The following is a 19584-nucleotide window of genomic DNA, read 5'->3' as shown; positions in this document are numbered from 1 at the left end:
GGGAAAATAACTCTGACCACCTTTACTCCACACACAGAGACGCATACAAAGCTCTCCCTCACCCTCCATTTGACAAATCTGACCATAATTATATCTTCCTGATTCTTGATTACAAGCCAAAATTAAAGCAGGAAGCACCAGTGACTAGATTAATAGAAAATTGTTCAGATGAAGCAGATGCTAAGCTACAGGACTGTTTTGCTAACACAGACTGGAATGTGTTCCAGGATTTTTCCTATGGCATTGAGGAGTACACCATATCAGTCATTGGCTTCATCAATAAGTGCATCGATGACGTCGTCCCCACAGAAACTGTACGTACATACACCAACCAGAAGCCATGGATTACAGGTAACATCCACACTGATCTAAAGGCTAGAGCTGCCGCTTTCATGGAGCAGAACTCTAACCCAGAAACTTATTAGAAATCCCGCTATGGCCTCTGACGAACCATCAAACAGGCAAAGCGTTAATACAGGACCAAGATCAAATCGTACTACACCGGCTCTGACGCTCGTCGGATGTGGCAGGGCCTGCAAACCATTACAGACTACAAAGGAAAGCACAGCCGAGAGCTGCCCAGTGACACGAGCCTACCAGATGAGTTAAACAACTTCGATGCTCGCTTAGAGGCAAATAACACTGAAACATGCATGAGAGCACCAGCTGTTCCGGAAGACTGTGTGATCATGCTCTCAGTGCCCATTCACAAGGCCGCAGGGCCAGACAGATTACCAGGACGTATACTCAGTGCATGCACTGACCAACTGGAAAGTGTCTTCACTGACATTTTAAAAATCTCCCTGTCCGAGTCTGTAATACCAACATGTTTTAAGCAGACTACCATAGTCCCTGTGCCCAAAAACACTAAGATAACCAGCCAAAATTACTACCAACCCGTAGCACTCTCTCTCGTCTGTAGCTATGAAGTGCTTTGAAAGTCTGGTCATGGCTCACATCAACACCATTATCCCAGAAATCCTAGACCCACACCAATTTGCAAAGAGCCCTAACAGATCCACAGATGATGCAATCTCTATTGCACTCCACACTGCCCTTTCCCACCTGGACAAAAGGAACACCTATGTGACAAAGCTATTAATTGACTACAGCTCAGCGTTCAACACCATAGTGCCCTCAAAACTCATCAATAAGCTAAGGACCCTGGAACTAAACACCTCCCTCTGCACCTGGATCCTGGACTTCCTGATGGGCCGCCCCATGTGGTAAAGGTAGGTAACAACACATTCACCACTCTGTTCTTCAACACAGGGGCCCCTCAGGGATGCGTGCTCAGTCCCATCCTGTACTCCCTGTTCACTCATGACTGCACAGTCAGGCACGACTCCAACACCATCATTAGGTTTGCCAATGACACAACAGTGGTAGGCCTGATCACCGATAATGACGAGACAGCCTATAGGGAGAAGGTCAGAGACCTGGCCATGTTATGCCAGGACAACAACCTCTCCCTCATCGTGATCAAGACAAAGGAGATGATTGTGGACTACAGGAACAAGAGGACCGAGCACAGCCCCATTCTTATCGACGGGATTGTAGTGGAGCAGGTTGAGAGCATCAAGTTCCTTGGTGTCCACATCAACAACAAACTAACATGGTCCAAGCATTCCCCCTCAGGAGACTGAAAAGATTTGGCATGGGTCCTCAGATCCTCAAAAGGTTCTACAGCTGCACCATCGGGAGCATCTGGTTGCTGGTTGCATCACTGCCTGGTATGAAAACCTTGACCGCAAGGCACTACAGAGGGTAGTGCGTACGGCCCAGTACATCACTGGGGCAAAGCTTCCTGCCATCCAGGACCTCTATACCAGGTGGTGTCAGAGGAAGACCCTAAACAATTGTCAAAGACTCCAGCCACCCTAGTCATAAAATGTTCTCTCTGCTACCGAACGGCATGCGGTACCTGAGCACCAAATCTAGGTCCAAGAGGCTTCTAAACAGCTTCTACCACCAAGCCATAAGACTCCTGAACATCTAATCAAATGGCTACCCAGACTATGGCTACCCCCCCCCCCCCCCCCCTTTTACACTGCTGCTACACTCTGTTGTTATCTATGCATAGTCACTTTAATAACTCTACCTACATGTATAGTTGGGCAAAAACGTATTTAGTCAGCCACCAACTGTGCAAGTTCTCCCACTTAAAAAGATGAGAGAGGCCTGTAATTTTCATCATAGGTACTCTTCAACTGTGACAGACAAAATTAGAAAAAAAATCCAGAAAATCACATTGTAAGATTTTTTATGAATTTATTTGCAAATTATGGTGGAAAATAAGTATTTGGTCACCTACAAACAAGCAAGATTTCTGTCTCTCACAGACCTGTAACTTCTTCTTTAAGAGGCTCCTCTGTCCTCCACTCGTTACCTGTATTAATGGCACCTGTTTGAACTTGTTATCAGTATAAAAGACACCTGTCCACAACCTCAAACAGTCACACTCCAAACTACACTATGTTCAAGACCAAAGAGTTGTCAAAGGACACCAATAACAAGATTGTAGACCTGCACCAGGCTGGGAAGACTGAATCTGCAATAGGTAAGCAGCTTGGTTTGAAGAAATCAACTGTGGGAGCAATTATTAGGAAATGGAAGACATACAAGACCACTGATAATCTCCCTCGATCTGGGGCTCCACGCAAGATCTCACCCCGTGGGGTCAAAATGATCACAAGAACGGTGAGCAAAAATCCCAGAACCACATGGGGGGACCTAGTGAATGACCTGCAGAGAGCTGGGACCAAAGTAACAAAGCCTAGCATCAGTAACACACTACGCCGCCAGGGACTCAAATCCTGCAGTGCCAGACGTGTCCCCCTGCTTAAGCCAGTACATGTCCAGGCCCGTCTGAAGTTTGCTAGAGAGCATTTGGATGATCCAGAAGAAGATTGGGAGAATGTCATAAGGTCAGATGAAACCAAAATATAACTTTTTGGTAAAATATCAACTCGTCGTGTTTGGAGGACAAAGAATGCTGAGTTGCATCCAAAGAACACCATACCTACTGTGAAGCATGAGGGTGGAAACATCATGCTTTGGGCCTGTTTTTCTGCAAAGGGACCATGATCCGTGTAAAGGAAAGAATGAGTGGGGCCATGTATCGTGAGATTTTGAGTGAAAACCTCCTTCCATCAGCAAGGGCATTGAAGATGAAACGTGGCTGGGTCTTTCAGCATGACAATGATCCCAAACACACCGCCCGGGCAACGAAGGAGTGGCTTCGTAAGAAGCATTTCAAGGTCCTGGAGTGGCCTAGCCAGTCTCCAGATCTCAACCCCATAGAAAATCTTTGGAGGGAGTTGAAAGTCCGTGTTGCCCAGCAACAGCCCCAAAACATCACTGCTCTAGAGGAGATCTGCATGGAGGAATGGGCCAAAATACCAGCAACAGTGTGTGAAAACCTTGTGAAGACTTACAGAAAACGTTTGACCTCTGTCATTGCCAACAAAGGGTATATAACAAAGTATTGAGATAAACTTTTCTTATTGACCAAATACTTATTTTCCACCATAATTTGCAAATAAATTAATAAAAAATCCTACAATGTGATTTTCTGGATTTTTTTTCTCATTTTGTCTGTCATAGTTGAAGTGTACCTATGATGAAAATTACAGGCCTCTCTCATCTTTTTAAGTGGGAGAACTTGCACAATTGGTGGCTGACTAAATACTTTTTTGCCCCACTGTACATATTACCTCAATTACCTCGACTAACCAATACCCTCACACATTGACTCTGTACCAGTACCCCCCTGTATATAGTCTCGCTATTATTATTTTACTGCTGCTCTTTCATGACTTGTTCCATTTATTTATTTATTTATTTAACTGCATTTTTGGTTAGGGGCTCGTAAGTAAGCATTTCACTGTAAGGTCTACTGCACCTGTTGTATTCGGCGCATTTGACTAATAAAATTACATTTATTGTTCCTTGCCTATAATAGAAACCCTTATTGGGGTAACCCTCTTGGGGTGATTGTTGGAAGGCTATACTACAGGAACCCTGGGTGAAAGTGTGGAAGTGCAGATTGGCTTACAAAATAAAATAGAACCATGTCAGTAGCAGGGAGCACATTGACATACTATAAGAACACTCAACGAAATGGAAGTGACTGACCATTGTTGTGGCAGGTGTATGAGGATATTTTCTTTACAAATGCAACTTTTTTCCCCCCTAGTTGTACCTGACTTTTTCAGCATGCAGAACTCTTCTTTCCATAGAAATTTATGTGATTATTGACTTAAGCATTTGGTCTTTAGAGAACGTTTAATCTGATAGTGATATATATCATCTGAAAGTGAAAATTCATCCAGGTGATTTTTACATAAATTGGGCAAATTCTGTCACACTACCACTGCACTTGTTTTATTCTTCATTGATTCAAAGAGGGGATAGTAACCAAAATCCATAATTATTTGACCTTTAAATTGGAAAATAGTTAAAACCAGGTCAAAGTCACAGCACAAGATGTCCTGGATAACTGTTATTGTCAATTTTACCATTCCTTAAGCACATAACCAGATTAATTACTGATCTGCAAAGATTGGCCTAAATGCACCTACTTTGTGTCAGAAAATATGCTGTAATGTAATATGGTTTGTTCCTTTACATTAGAATTTGAAATCACCTCACTGGAACAGGAAATCACCTAATACACAGTGGGTAAGATGAATGCACAGACATTGACATGCACATATTAGTAATACAAAATAAAGAATGCACTTTACCCACAAATTTAATTGATATAGTCGGTAGTACTTTCAAGCATTGCGGCAGCATCATGTCATGGGTATGCATGTCACCGGCAGGTACTGTGGAGTTTGTCAGGATCAAAATCAATATGAAAGGAGTAAAGCCCAGGTAAAAAGTTAGAGGAAAACCCGCTTCAGTCTTCTGAAAGCCTAACCCTGGGATAGAATGTTATTTTTCAGCGGGACAATAAAATCAAAGGTTATGTCATAGACACCAGAATGGCTTTTCAAGAGGTGTTGAGTGTTAGTGAGTGATCCAGTCTCAGTCCTAACTTAAATTTGCTTGAAAATCAGAGACAAGGTTTCAATATTGCTGTTCATCAATGATTCCCAACCAGATTTACTAAGCTTGAGCAATTTTTACAAAAACAATGGATTTACTGTATGTTGCCCTAACAGGTGATTCATTTGGATGTATTTGTTACTGTGTCTTACCTCTACAGACTGGAAGAGGGTTGCTCCACTGTCCATTCATCCTGCACTGGGCTCTTGATGAACCATGCAACAGATATCCTTTGCTGCAGGTGAAGTTTACCACATCGTTCAGGTTGAACTCGCTGCCGTTAGTTCGACCATTTGTTGGGTTTCCAGGGTGACCGCAGGTAATGGCTATGAAAACATTTGAGGTAGCCAAGGGAGAGCAAAAATAGTTTGGTAGAGATATTTAGGTAATAAGTAGGTAATGGGCCGAAGCATCGAATCTGCTTTAGTTTTTGAGGTGATCGATCTCTGGTGAGGGAGGAGCTGTTTTTTACATACTGTGTATATTTCTTTCTTCTGAACATTTCCATTTGTTATGGCAAATGGTTTTAAAAATACTTACTTTTATGTTCGCTAGCTGGACAGGCAAACACTGCCAAGTACTTAACAGTAAACCAATCAATACTCGTGTACTATCCAGGTACCATCTCTGTTGATCACGTCTGCCAATCATGTTTTCTGTACTTAAGGATAAGCTGTGAACATGAAAGAATAATCTGTAGTTGTAAATACATTCTCAAACATGTAACTGATGAGTTGTGAACATGGAAAAAATGTGCATGTAAATTTTGCACGCTCAGACTTTTGGCACTGCTTTAGCGCCCTACCATGTGCAAACAGCGATTTGCAAGCATGGAGAGAGAGCAGGAGTTCTTGGTGGTGGGACCTGTTTCTTCTAATAGACCAGTATACTCTACACTGGTTCGTTGGTGACAGCTCACATGGGCTGTGTTGTCTGTCAATCACGATGTGCTTAACCACGTTACGACTTGGGCAATGTCCAACAAAGAAGCCCAGCTGTTAGCTGTCATGGTGGGTAAGTTTAAATGTATTTATTTTGTAAGCTTTTTTCTTCTTTGTAATACGTTTTTGGAAGCTATTGTCCAAATTATTGTTATTAAGTGTTTGTAACTCTAACGTTGTAGTCTGATGCTAGCTACCAAAATCAATTAGGTAAAGTAATTTTGCAAACTCAATCGTTGTTAGTAGTAAAATAATTGATTGTCAGGAAATAGGCATCATCAACTTTCAGAAGGTAAGTAGGAAAGTTAGCCTAATCATTTAAACCACCTATTTACTGTAAATTCACATTCACACTCCAACTGGCCTATGGCTGGGAAACTTCAGGAACTCCGATTTCAAGAGAGAATACTGTTATGTAGACGAACAAGACTAGCTAGATTCTTTATAAACTGCTTGGGTGTACTAGCTACACCTCTCCTCATATTCGTGAGTTAACATAAATACTGTTTAACGCAAGCAGGTATGGTGTCTCCCAGGTGAGTAAAAAAGAACACACAACAATAATAATACATAGAGAACATAACAAATACAACTGTTTAAAATGGACGCTTATGACAAGTTGGAAAACAACTCTTACATTTTGATGCCGTTGACATCATGTGATTATTAATTATTGTTATTTTTTAAAGGGTGGATCAGCTTTAATATTGCAGATAGATTGTGGCTTCCATCAATGTAATTGTCTGCATCATTTCCAATCCCCCATATATTCTTTTGTAAATATATAAAATATATACAGTTGAAGTCGGAAGAACGTGGTACCTTCAGGCATTTGGAAATTGCTCCCAAGGATGAACCTGACTTGTGGAAGTCTACAATTTTTTTTCTGAGGTCTTGGCTGATATCTTCTGATTTTCCCATGATGTCAAGCAAAGAGGCAGTGAGTTTGAAGGTAGGCCTTGAAATACATCCACAGGTACAACTCCAATTGACTCAAATTATGTCAATTAGCCTACCAGAAGTTTCTAAAGCCATGACATAATTTTCCGGATTTTCCAAGCTGTTTAAAGGCACATTCAACTTAGTGCATGTAAACTTCTGACCCACTGGAATTGTAATACAGTGAATAAGTGAAATAATCTGTCTGGAAAAATTACTTGTGGCATGCACAAAGTAGATGTCCTAACCGACTTGCCAAAACTATAGTTGTTAAGAAGCAATTTGTGGAGCGGTTGAAAAACAAGTTTTAATGACTCCAACGTAAGTGTATGTAAACTTCTGTCTTCAACTGTATACAGTAACAATCAAACGTTTGGAAGCAGCTACTCATTCCAGGGTTTTTCTTTATTTTTACATTGTAGAATAATAGTGAAGAGATCAAAACTATGAAATAACACATATGGAATATATTTCAGATTCTTCAAAGTAGCCACCCTTTGCCTTGACAGCTTTGCACACTCTTGGCATTCTCTCATCCAGCTTCATGATGTAGTCACCTGGAATATATTTCAATTAACAGGTGTGCCTTGTTAAAAGTTAATTTGTGGAATTTCTTTCCTTCTTAATGCATTTGAGCCAATCAGTTGTGTTGTGACAAGGTAGAGGTGGTATACAGAAGGTAGCCCTATTTGGTAAAATACCAAGTCCATATTATGGCAAGAACAGCTCAAACAAGCAAAGAGAAATGACAGTCCATCATTACTTTAAAGACATAAAGGTCAGAAAATACGGAACATTTGAAGAACTTTGAAAGTTTCTTCAAATGCAGTCGCAAAAACCATCAAGCGCTATGATGAAACTGGCTCGCATGAGGATCGCCACAGGAAAGGAAGACCAAGAGTTACTTCTGCTGCAGAGGATAAGTTCATTAGAGTTAACAGCCTCAGAAATAGCAGCCCAAATAAATGCTTCAAAGAGTTCAAGTAACAGACACATCTCAACATCAACTGTTCAGAGGAGACTGTGTGAATCAGGCCATCATAGTCAAATTCCTGCAAAGAAACCACTACTAAAGGACACCAAGAAGAAGAAGAGACATGCTTGGGACAAGAAACCCGAGCAATGGACATTAGACTGGTGGAAATCTGTCCTTTGATCTGATGAGTCAAAATTTGAGATTTTTGGTTCCAACCGCCGTGTCTTTGTAAGACACAGAGTAGGTGAACAGATGATCTCCGCTTGTGTGGTTCCCACTGTGAATCATTGAGGATGAGTTGTGATGGTGTGGGGGTGCTTTGCTGGTGACACTGACAGTGATTTATTTAGAATTCAAGGCACTCTTAACCAGCATTTTTTTACCACAGCATTCTGCAGCGATACGCCATCCGATCTGGTTTGCACTTAGTGGGACTATCATTTGTTTTTCAACAGGACAATGACACAAAACACACCTACAGGCTGCGCAAGGGCTATTTGACAAAGAAGGAGAGTGATGGAGCGCTGCATCAGATGACCTGGTCTCCACAATTACCTGACCTCAACCCAATTGAGATGGTTTGGGATGAGTTGGACCGCAGAGTGAAGGAAAAGCAGCCAACAAGTGCTCAGCATATGTGGGGGAAAATGCATTTCAGGTGAAGCTGGATGAGAGAATGCAAAGAGTGTTATAACTTGTCTTCAAGGCAAAGGGTGGCTATTTTGTACAATTTGTAGAACACTTTTTTGGTTACGACATGATTCCATAGGTGTTATTTCATAGTTTTGATGTCTTCACTATTATTCTACAATTGTCACGGCTTTCTTCCTAGGAAGGAGAGGCGGACCAAAACGCAGCGTGGTTATAGTTCATGGTTCTTTAATCAGAAAACTCAAACATGAACAAACTACAAAACAATAAACGTGAAAACCGTAACAGTCCTAAATGGTGCATAAAACACAAAGACAGGAAACAATCACCCACAAAATACCCAAAGAATATGGCTGCCTAAATATGGCTCCCAATCAGAGACAACGATAAACACCTGCCTCTGATTGAGAACCAATCCAGGCAACCATAGACTTACCTAGAAACCTAAAAGAACACAACCCCATAAATCTACAAAAAACCCTAGACAAGACAAAACACATAAATCATAAATGTAGAATAAAATACATAAATGTAGAATAAAATAAAGAAAAACCCTGGAATGAGTAGGTGTGTCCAAACTTTTGAATGGTACTGTATATATACACTACCATTCAAAAGTTTTGGGTCACTAAGAAATGCCCTCGTTTTTAAAAAAAAAGCACACTTTTTGTCCATTAAAATAACATCAAATGGATCACACTCCTGTGTTCCAATGGCACATTGTGTTAGCTAATCCAAGTTTATCATTTTAAAAGGCTAATTGATCATCAGAAAACCCTTTTGCAATTATGTTAGCACAGCTGAAAACTGTTGTTCTGATTAAAGAAGCAAAAAAACTGGCCTTCCTTGGATCAGTTAAGTATCTGGAGCATCAGCATTTGTGGGTTCGATTATAGGCGCAAAATGGCCAGAAACAAATACATTTCTTCTGAAACTCGTAAGGCTATTCCATGCGAGAAATTGCCAAGAAACTGAAGATCTCGTGCAACGCTGTGTACTACTACCTTCACAGAACAGCGCAAAACCGGCTCTATCCAGAACAGAAAGAGGAATGAGAGGCCGCTGTGCACAACTGAGCAAGAGGACAAGTACATTAGTGTCTAGTTTGAGAAACAGACACCTCACAAGTCCTCAACTGGCAGCTTAATTTAATAGTAACCGCAAAACACCAGTCTCTACGTCAACAGTGGAGAGCCGAATTCGGGATGCTGGCCTTCCAGGCAGAGTTCCTCTGTCCAGTGTCTGTGTTCTTTTGCCCATCTTAATCTTTTCTTTAGATTGGCGTGTCTGAGATATGTTTTTTTTCCCCAACTCTGCCTAGAAGACAAGCATCCCGAAGAGTCACCTCTACACTGTTGACATTGGGACTGGTGTCTTGCGGGTACTGTTTGAGGAGTTTCTATTTTCAGGTCTCTTCAGAGATGTTCGACCGAGTTCAAGTTCGGGCTCTGGCTGGGCCACTCAAGGACATTCAGAGACTTGTCCCAAAGCCACAACATGATGCTTCCACCACCATGCTTCACCGTAGGGATGGTGCCAGGATTCCTCCAGACGTGACGCTTGGCACGCCAAATAGTTCAGGTTTCATCAGACCATATAATCTTGTTTCTCATGGTCAGAGTCCTTTAAGTGTCTTTTGGCAAACTTCAAGTGGGCTGTCAGGTGCCTTTTACTGTGAGTGGCTCCCATCTTGCCACTACCATAAAGCGAGGATTGGTGGAGTTCTGCAAAGATGGTTGTCCTTCTGGAAGGTTCTCCCATCTCCACAGAGGAACTCTGGAGCTTTGTCAGACTGAACATCAGGTTGTTGGTCACCTCCCTGACCAAGGATCACCCCCATTTCTCAGTTTAGCTGGGCAGCCAGCTCTAGGATTTGTCTTTATGGTTAAAAAACGTCTTCCATTTAAGAATGTTGGAGGCCACTGCATTCTTGGGGACCTCCAATGCTGCAGAAATGTGTTGGTACTCTTCCCCATATCTGTGCCTCAACACAATCATATCTCGTAGCTCTACGGACAATTGCTCTGACATGCACTGTCAACTGTGGGACCTTATATTATATTTAGGTACCCTGTCACGGAGCTCTACGGACAATTATTTCGACCACATGGCTTGGTTTTTGCTCTGACATGCACTGTCAACTGTGGGACCCTACAGTATATAGACAGGTGTGTGCCTTTCCAAATCATGTCCAATCAATTGAATTTTCCACAGGTGGACTCCAATCAAGTTGTAGAAACATCTCAAGGATGATCAATGGAAACAGGATGCACCTGAGCTCAATTTCGAGTCTCATAGCAAAGGATCTAAATATTTATGTAAATGTATTTTTATTTATTGAAAATAATGTATTTGCAAAATTGTCTAAACCTGTTTTTGCTTTGTCATTATGGGGTATTGTATGTACAGTGCCTTGCGAAAGTATTCGGCCCCCTTGAACTTTGCGACCTTTTGCCACATTTCAGGCTTCAAACATAAAGATATAAAACTGTATTTTTTTGTGAAGAATCAACAACAAGTGGGACACAATCATGAAGTGGAACGACATTTATTGGATATTTCAAACTGTTTTAACAAATCAAAAACTGAAAAATTGGGCGTGCAAAATTATTCAGCCCCCTTAAGTTAATACTTTGTAGCGCCACCTTTTGCTGCGATTACAGCTGTAAGTTGCCTGGGGTATGTCTCTATCAGTTTTGCACATCGAGAGACTGACATTTTTTCCCATTCCTCCTTGCAAAACAGCTCGAGCTCAGTGAGGTTGGATGGAGAGCATTTGTGAACAGCAGTTTTCAGTTCTTTCCACAGATTCTCGATTGGATTCAGGTCTGGACTTTGACTTGGCCATTCTAACACCTGGATATGTTTATTTTTGGACCATTCCATTGTAGATTTTGCTTTATGTTTTGGATCATTGTCTTGTTGGAAGACAAATCTCCGTCCCAGTCTCAGGTCTTTTGCAGACTCCATCAGGTTTTCTTCCAGAATGGTCCTGTATTTGGCTCCATCCATCTTCCCATCAATTTTAACCATCTCCCCTGTCCCTGCTGAAGAAAAGCAGGCCCAAACCATGATGCTGCCACCACCATGTTTGACAGTGGGGATGGTGTGTTCAGGGTGATGCGCTGTGTTGCTTTTACGCCAAACATAACGTTTTGCATTGTTGCCAAAAAGTTCACTTTTGGTTTCATCTGACCAGAGCACCTTCTTCCACATGTTTGGTGTGTCTCCCAGGTGGCTTGTGGCAAAGTTTAAACGACACTTTTTATGGATATCTTTAAGAAATGGCTTTCTTCTTGCCACTCTTCCATAAAGGCCAGATTTGTGCAATATACGACTGATTGTTGTCCTATGGACAGAGTCTCCCACCTCAGCTATAGATCTCTGCAGTTCATCCAGAGTGATCATGGGCCTCTTGGCTTCATCTCTGATCTGTCTTCTCCTTGTATGAGCTGAAAGTTTAGAGGGACGGCCAGGTCTTGGTAGATTTGCAGTGGTCTGATACTCCTTCCATTTCAATATTATCGCTTGCACAGTGCTCCTTGGGATGTTTAAAGCTTGGGAAATATTTTTGTATCCAAATCCGGCTTTAAACTTCTTCACAACAGTATCTCGGACCTGCCTGGTGTGTTCCTTGTTCTTCATGATGCTCTCTGCGCTTTTAATGGACCTCTGAGACTATCACAGTGCAGGTGCATTTATACGGAGACTTGATTACACACAGGTGGATTGTATTTATCATCATTAGTCATTTAGGTCAACATTGGATCATTCAGAGATCCTCACTGAACTTCTGGAGAGAGTTTGCTGCACTGAAAGTAAAGGGGCTGAATAATTTTGCACGCCCAATTTTTCAGTTTTTGATTTGTTAAAAAAGTTTGAAATATCCAATAAATGTCGTTCCACTTCATGATTGTGTCCCACTTGTTGTTGATTCTTCACAAAAAAAATACAGTTTTATATCTTTATGTTTGAAGCCTGAAATGTGGCAAAAGGTCGCAAAGTTCAAGGGGGCCGAATACTTTCGCAAGGCACTGTAGATTGATGAGGAAAAAATTGTATTTAATCAATTTTAGAATAAGGCTGTAATGTTACAAAATGTGGAAGTCAAGGGGTCTAAACTTTCAGAATGCGCTGTATATATAAATTCCAGTCTTATTTTATCAAAAGTTATAAGGGCACAAGGCGAGCCCCAAATGCAGACACAGGAGGCAGATGGTTGAGCTCGGATATTTATTACACCAAAAGGGGTAGGCAAAAGGCAGGTCGGGGACAGGCGAGAGTTCATAAACCAGGTAAAAGTCCAAACAGTACCAGGGCATAGGCAGGCTCGAGGTCAGGACAGGCAGGGGTTCAGTGAACAGGTCCAAGTCCAAACAGTACAAGAGGATAGGCAAGCTCGAGGTCAGAACAGGTAGAATGGTCAAGCAGGCGGATTCGGCATCAGGACAGGCAAGTGTCAAAATCAGGAGGGCTAGGAAAAAACAAAGACTGGGAAAAATAGGAGCTAGGAGAAACGCTGGTTGACTTGGCAAAACAAGACAAACTGGCACAGAGAGACAGGAAACACAGGGATAAATACACTGGATACTAATGGGGAAAACAGGAGACACCTGGAGGTGGGTACAAACAGTCACCAAGACAGGTGAAACTGATCAGGGTGTGACAAAAGCCGTTTCAAAGTCATCTATGAATACCAGGCCTGGCGTGTGATTAACGAAGTTACTTCTTCAAACGATCAAGACAATTTGTATGGCATGCTGCATCCCCCTGGGCACAGACTGGTTGAATCAACATTGTTTCCACGTCATTTCAATGAAATTACATTGAACCAACATGGAATACTGAAAACATTGAATTGAAGTCTGTGCCCAATGGAATATTTCAAGTGCACTCAAACAGATATTTATCTTATTTCATCACACATGTGAGGCTGCGTTTACATCTTATATAGAAACAGGCTATTGGCTGCCTTCATCACGTGGAGAATATACAGGAGTTCTGATTGGTCCCAAGTTCAGCAGTTTGGCAAATTTGCCTGAATAGACAGTGTTGAAGTATACTTTTTATGAGAAAGTGTGAAAACTGAAGGTGACAACAAATGTTACAGTCATCATAAGAATGTTTTACTGTCATATAAAAAAATCAGCTCCTCCCTTGACAAGGATCAATCAGCTTCACATTTTTAAGCTTCAGCCCACCACCTGAAGGTGGATAATTCCTGTACATCTCTGATTGTTAAGGGAGAATCGATAGGAACAATTTAAAAAACAAAAGTTTATTGCACTTACGAACACAAACAGGAGCTTGTCCAGACCATCTGTGGTCCTGTTGACAGATCCGAACCGATGTTCCAATAAGGCGAAAGCCCAGGTTGCACTGATAGACAACAGTGTCACGATAACTGGAGCCATCTCCACTGATATGACCATTGATGATTGGATCAGGGGAGTCACAGTGGCCAGCTGGAAGGGAGAATAAACCAAATATTTGCATAATATTTTCAGTTAGATAAAACATAAAATAGTCCAATATTAGTATGGATTGGCATGAAAAAGTATATTTGTTACGTAAACTTTCTTCTTATTCCCTAACACAAATCCTTTAAAATATTCTCATGACTGTAATAACCATTTGTCACTTTGACACATAAAAATGTATACTGTAACACATAGAAATGTATTTGATCCTTCCCTCCCCCAATAATGAATGTCTTTTTTTGGGGAAATGCCTCAATAATTTAATCCAATCAATAATCTAATTGATAGTAATGAGGGGTGGTATGTCTTCATTTTTAACTGACATTTAGGAGTTGACTGCTGGGGTCGGATTAAATCTCATGGATAAAATTATCAATATAACATTTGGGATGCTGGTAATTGAAGAGAAATCATGACCTTCGAGAGTTTGAAACTGTAAACACAACTGTACCCTGAGAAATCTTAATGTGTTTCTGGCATAATGATGTGAAAACCAAGATCAAAAACTTGGGGACTCGTCCAGGATGATACAATTTTGGGGCTCGTCCGGGATGAGAAAAGAAAGAACTTAAGCATTAGAAAACCATTTATACTATACCAAGACACTTTGTTTCCACTCCACTCCAGAGCCCGTTGGCCCCACATTCCCTCACGTGTGACCCAACCAGTGTGTAGCCCGTGTTACACATGAAGATCGCTGTGGCGCCAAACGTAATCAGGGTTCCTATCTTGTTGCCATAGGGAGGAGAGGGGAGGTCCCCACACGAGATAACTGGAAGTGACACAGACAATCAGAGACTGGGTTATACTTGGTTGCACGCCACTGTGCCTGAGTGGAAACAAATTCCACAACGAGGAATGATTAGCGAATCATTTTGATCTAGTTCCTAGATATCCTGGATGAACGGTATGCCGAGTATTGTGTATTTGTTCTAGAACACTAAATGGGGAAGTGAAATGTGTCTTACAGCAGCTGATTGATTCAGCCCTAACAAATTACCTGTAAATATTACAAAAATTTGAATATGCAACTACCTTATGTAAACACTCATTGCTGGCCATTATGCCAACAGTCATTATACTGTATATTACCCCTCTTTCTGTTTTGTCATATCGTTCTAATGTATGCCACAGTGTGCTTGTTTGTTTGTCTACTAGATTCAAGTGGAATGACTAAAGAGGGTGAACATTTGAGGAACTATGCAGAACAGTGCCCTGCGGCTCACTGTGTGTATTCACCTTCTTTCAATTCAAATACAGTCTGGTTCACCACATGAATAAAAAGAGGTGCTAAACAGAGTATGTAAGTGCATTGGCTATACATACAAAGGCACTCATGGAATGATCAGAAAATATCAGGGGCTCCTAGACGCACCCAATCAAAGCCAAGGTCAATATACCTTTGCATGTTGTGACAGCTCTGAATTTGTCTGAACTGTCTCAATGCTTCCCCTTTAATTCCCAATGAAATAGCCAGCATCAGCTGCGCAAAAGGGGGTTGTGATGGATGTGCGAACGAGGATGTGTTCAACCCTCAGTTCCGAAGCTACTTTACTCCGTTTATTTTGTTGTATTTAAAAGTGTGCTTTGTAGCCTTGTCTCAAGTTTAACCGGGATCGGACCCACTCATTGCTTCCTTTGGACTACACATCTCATTTGCTCACCTTCTTCGTGGCCTTTCTCTGCTGGAGATCTGTTGGCTGATTGGATTGTCTAACTGGCCGATTGACTACAGCTATTAGGCATATGGTATTTCCCGTGTTTTAGTGTGCTGTATACTGTGATGATTTATGTGGTCAGTTGTAGTTGAAAACTACTAAGATTTTATACTCTTTATGGTTGTGTGGTAAAAGAGTTTGACATTTTGATTGTATGATTGAGACTGGGTTTACGCTACACTTTATGAATGGACAAACATTGCGTGAATAAGGTCACTTGAGTTCACTGAACTCATTTACTGGGCTGGACTCTTTTAGGCCCTTTTAGGCCCGAGGAACGGGACTTTTCTTGAGGAACCAGAGCTAGTTGTTGGTTATATTGTTATGTGTGTGATCATTTATGTTGGTAATACAACCCACGCAAAATAATACAATTGTTTTGAAGTTATTTCCAATGTTTTAAGGGTTTATGAACAGTGTATGTCCATTCTGACTTTTTTTTGTCCTTTGTATTGGTGTAGACTTGACGGACCAGACGGGATTCATTCAATATTTTCCGTGGTAGGCACAACCTACGTACCTGGCACCTCTGCAAACAATAACCTCAAGTCAAAACCGTTACAATGTTCACCATGGCATGTAAACATATTCAATATTAAGTCCCCGCTAATCAGAATATTTATATTCTCCCTCTGACCTCTAATTAGCCGGACCGTATTTCCCTGATTACATCATCGCCACTACAGTTTATTGTTTACGCAGCACATCTATGCAGAAGAAATAGGGAGGGCTGTGATCAAAACAAATGATTGGACACTGCCTTGTGACTTCCCAGCTCCCACACCAGATCCTGGAGATTATGAATGCATCAATCCGGAAATACATTGGGAGCCACAAAGAGGAAGGATTTCAGACGTGTTAACTGCCAGTGTGAATAACAGCTCTGGCCAGACAATGAAATTGCTCTCGGTAATTAGAACAAGGTACTATTAATACTCAAAATGTCAACTATTTTGTGCTCAATTCTTATGATAATTATTTCCTATTATTTTTCCATAACTCTAAGCAGTGCAGCCTGGTGGTAGATGTACAGTCTGTATCTTACTCTTGCAGGTAGACCTCTCCTGGATTCCAGCCCAGGTTCCATTAGCTAAGCACTTGATGGTCCTCCTGCCTCCCAGGTAGAAGCCAGGAGTGCAACTTAGCATTATCTGAGATCCAAATTCATTCAGTGACCCCGAGATCAGCCGCCACACCATGTGTTCTGAGAGCATGCTCTCAATGTAAGGGCACTGGATCGCTGTGGGGGGAGAGAGAACATGCCAGATTTAATAGAACACACTCAAAAAGCCAGACATGACAGATCAACATTTTTTAAATTTCCTTCTCCATATTTTCCGATGTAATATTCTAAAAGCCTTATGTACATTATCAATTTCTGTCCAGTATCTATTGTTAAAACTGAGAAATGCCAAAGCACTTTATGATATAAAACTATAAAATATAATGGGTATAAAATAATTTTTTATATATACTGTATTCACATATATCACATTCATTGAGGTATTAAAATGTAATTTATACAGTCATGTCCCAAAATGACTCCAACATGATTGCTTAGTGTGTTTCTGGTAATGCAGGCCTGAGGGGGCGGGTTGCATCCTACCATTTGTTTTTTGTGAGTGCCTAACTGCAAAAATCTAGTCATTATTGCTCTCATCTCAGCCGTTACCTGCTCCACATTACTCTCTAAGGAGGACATTAATGAGACCTGCATTGACTGCAGTGGCTCAATGAGGCAGGGGAATTTATCATACTGTTGGCATAGAAACAAAGGTTATTTTTCTCACGTAAACAAAGAGGTGGGTGTGCAGCGTTGCTCCATGTGCCATTCTCTAGACAGACGGTGCTTGTGGGGAGACTTGTCTCCATCCTGTACCCTTCATTGCACTGGTAATTCACTTTGCTTCCGACTGTATACTGGAAACCATGGAATGAACCATTGGCAGGAGACTCAGGGATTCCACAAGATAAAGCTGCCGATGGAAAGACATTAAAATATTAATATGATACTCATCAAACGACGACCTCAGCTGCATGGATTACTCTCAGCACTTACAGAAATGATGGCACAAAATTAGTAAACACTGTGGCCTCTTCTAATAAAAGGGTATAAAGTGAAGTGTTCTGACTATAGTGGCATTATATCTCAAAGGGGATAAAGAGTAAGTAAGCAAAGTGTGTATGATCCAACTATTAGGGTACTATGGAAACTAGATATTTCCCTTGAAGATTGTGGCATTCATTTGCTTAAACACACATTTACCATTCAAATACCATGTTCAGAATACTGTGCAAATGGAACAATCAATCTCATCTAATCAAATTATAATTTACAATCAGGTTTAGTGAGAAACACAAACAGTTCTATTGTTTTGTACGCTACTTACACACCTGTAGTTTACCACAAATGATGGGACACAGTACCTTTAAAGAGATAATTGCCTTGCATACTCGTAAACAGGCATGTACAGATACAACCCTCAGAAGTAATTAGCTCCAACTTATCCTCTATTCCTTTATGTAAATATACATCTCCTTTGCTTAAAGCAACAGGCTGTCACACTAATTAACATAATAGAAAAAGGGTCAGTTACATAACTGTCAATGATAGACTTCTGAACAAAGTTTGTTAGAAGACTCATTATAATATATTTTCTAGCTACAGTATGATATTAGGAAATATTCATGAATTGTAGCTTGCTATGTTGAAGAGAAAGACAATGAGTCACAAGTCCTCCAGATTTGTGCAGACACAAACACATCTCCACATTCTGACACGAGGGAACCCCCAGACATAAGGTTAAAGTGAATCCCCCTCAAGTCAGTGAATGTCATCCGCAGCTCTGCATTACCTTGACATAGTGGAGCTGGGGCATCCCAATGATACAGCCCATTCCGATGCAACCGGCAGGTGGAATTTCTGGGGCCCACTAGCCTGTAGCCAGCATAACAATAGTACTGCAGCTTGCTTCCTGGACGCTCTCTTGTTCGATTAAGCACCCCTCCATTTCCAGGTGGGTCATTAATGCTACAATAAGGAGCTACATTGAAAAGAAAGAGCATTTTAAGTGTTTCTATATCATGCCACCATCTAAATGATTAACGATATGCTCTACATATTCATTAGTACTTTATATTACATTACATTAGTATAACATGACATTACATAAGTATTCTCCAGAATTCTCAAAATCCCCTGCCCTAAATTAAAACCATTAATCGGGCTAAATGGTTGAGTCTAGGTTCTGGGTGATTAGACCACATGTTAAAACTCCAGGCAGCATATCATTTTAATTTACTTTGATGAATGCCCAATGGACTGTTAAAGACGAAGGGAAAAAATCCCCTGGCTGGGTAAAGACTTCTTTACTCCCAAAGCAGTTTTGTAAAGATCAAGCAGAGGTGTATTCTGTCTGTCTGTGTTCAACATCCCTGCATTATTTAAAAAGCCTTTTACACAGTCTGACAGCACCGTGGTAGCCATTCTGAAGCCTTCAGAAACCATCACTCATTCTGACACGTCAGGCCTCAATGCAATGTAACCATTTTTTACCCCGAATCATGCCTTTTTTCTCCACTGCACAAGGGATGGCAAATTGAAAAAATAGGGAAACGTGGAAACAAACTGGAATAATAACCAGCACAGTGGCTGGAATGGCAAAAGGATCGACTAAAATGAATAGAGAGCAGAAAAGTGACAGAAAAGGCAGAGGGAGAGAAAAGAAATGGAAAGTAATCATGGCCACTGGGCTTTGTGAGCTATATATCATGTTTGGTCATTGGTGGAAATGTCTGTTTGAGTCACTGGATATGGCAGTTAT

The 19584-nt window shown here is 41.1% G+C and overlaps 1 protein-coding gene across 1 annotated transcript in view; it reads right to left on the bottom strand.

Annotated features, from left to right (window-relative positions):
• Positions 1–19584, bottom strand: part of LOC139381109 (CUB and sushi domain-containing protein 1-like) — a 528754-nt gene that overhangs the window by 38853 nt on the left and 470317 nt on the right. Inside the window, exons 49-54 of the mRNA XM_071124395.1 lie at positions 18616–18804; positions 17551–17736; positions 16806–17000; positions 14641–14814; positions 13854–14027; positions 5208–5381 (exon numbers count right to left, since the gene is read on the bottom strand). Of these exons, the coding sequence (XP_070980496.1) occupies positions 5208–5381; positions 13854–14027; positions 14641–14814; positions 16806–17000; positions 17551–17736; positions 18616–18804 (1092 nt within the window). The remainder of the gene's footprint in view (positions 1–5207; positions 5382–13853; positions 14028–14640; positions 14815–16805; positions 17001–17550; positions 17737–18615; positions 18805–19584) is intronic.

The sequence above is a fragment of the Oncorhynchus clarkii genome, chromosome 23, assembly GCF_045791955.1.
Source record: "Oncorhynchus clarkii lewisi isolate Uvic-CL-2024 chromosome 23, UVic_Ocla_1.0, whole genome shotgun sequence".
NCBI classification, from domain to species: Eukaryota; Metazoa; Chordata; class Actinopteri; order Salmoniformes; family Salmonidae; genus Oncorhynchus; species Oncorhynchus clarkii.
This window is presented reverse-complemented; position numbering and strand designations above follow the sequence as displayed.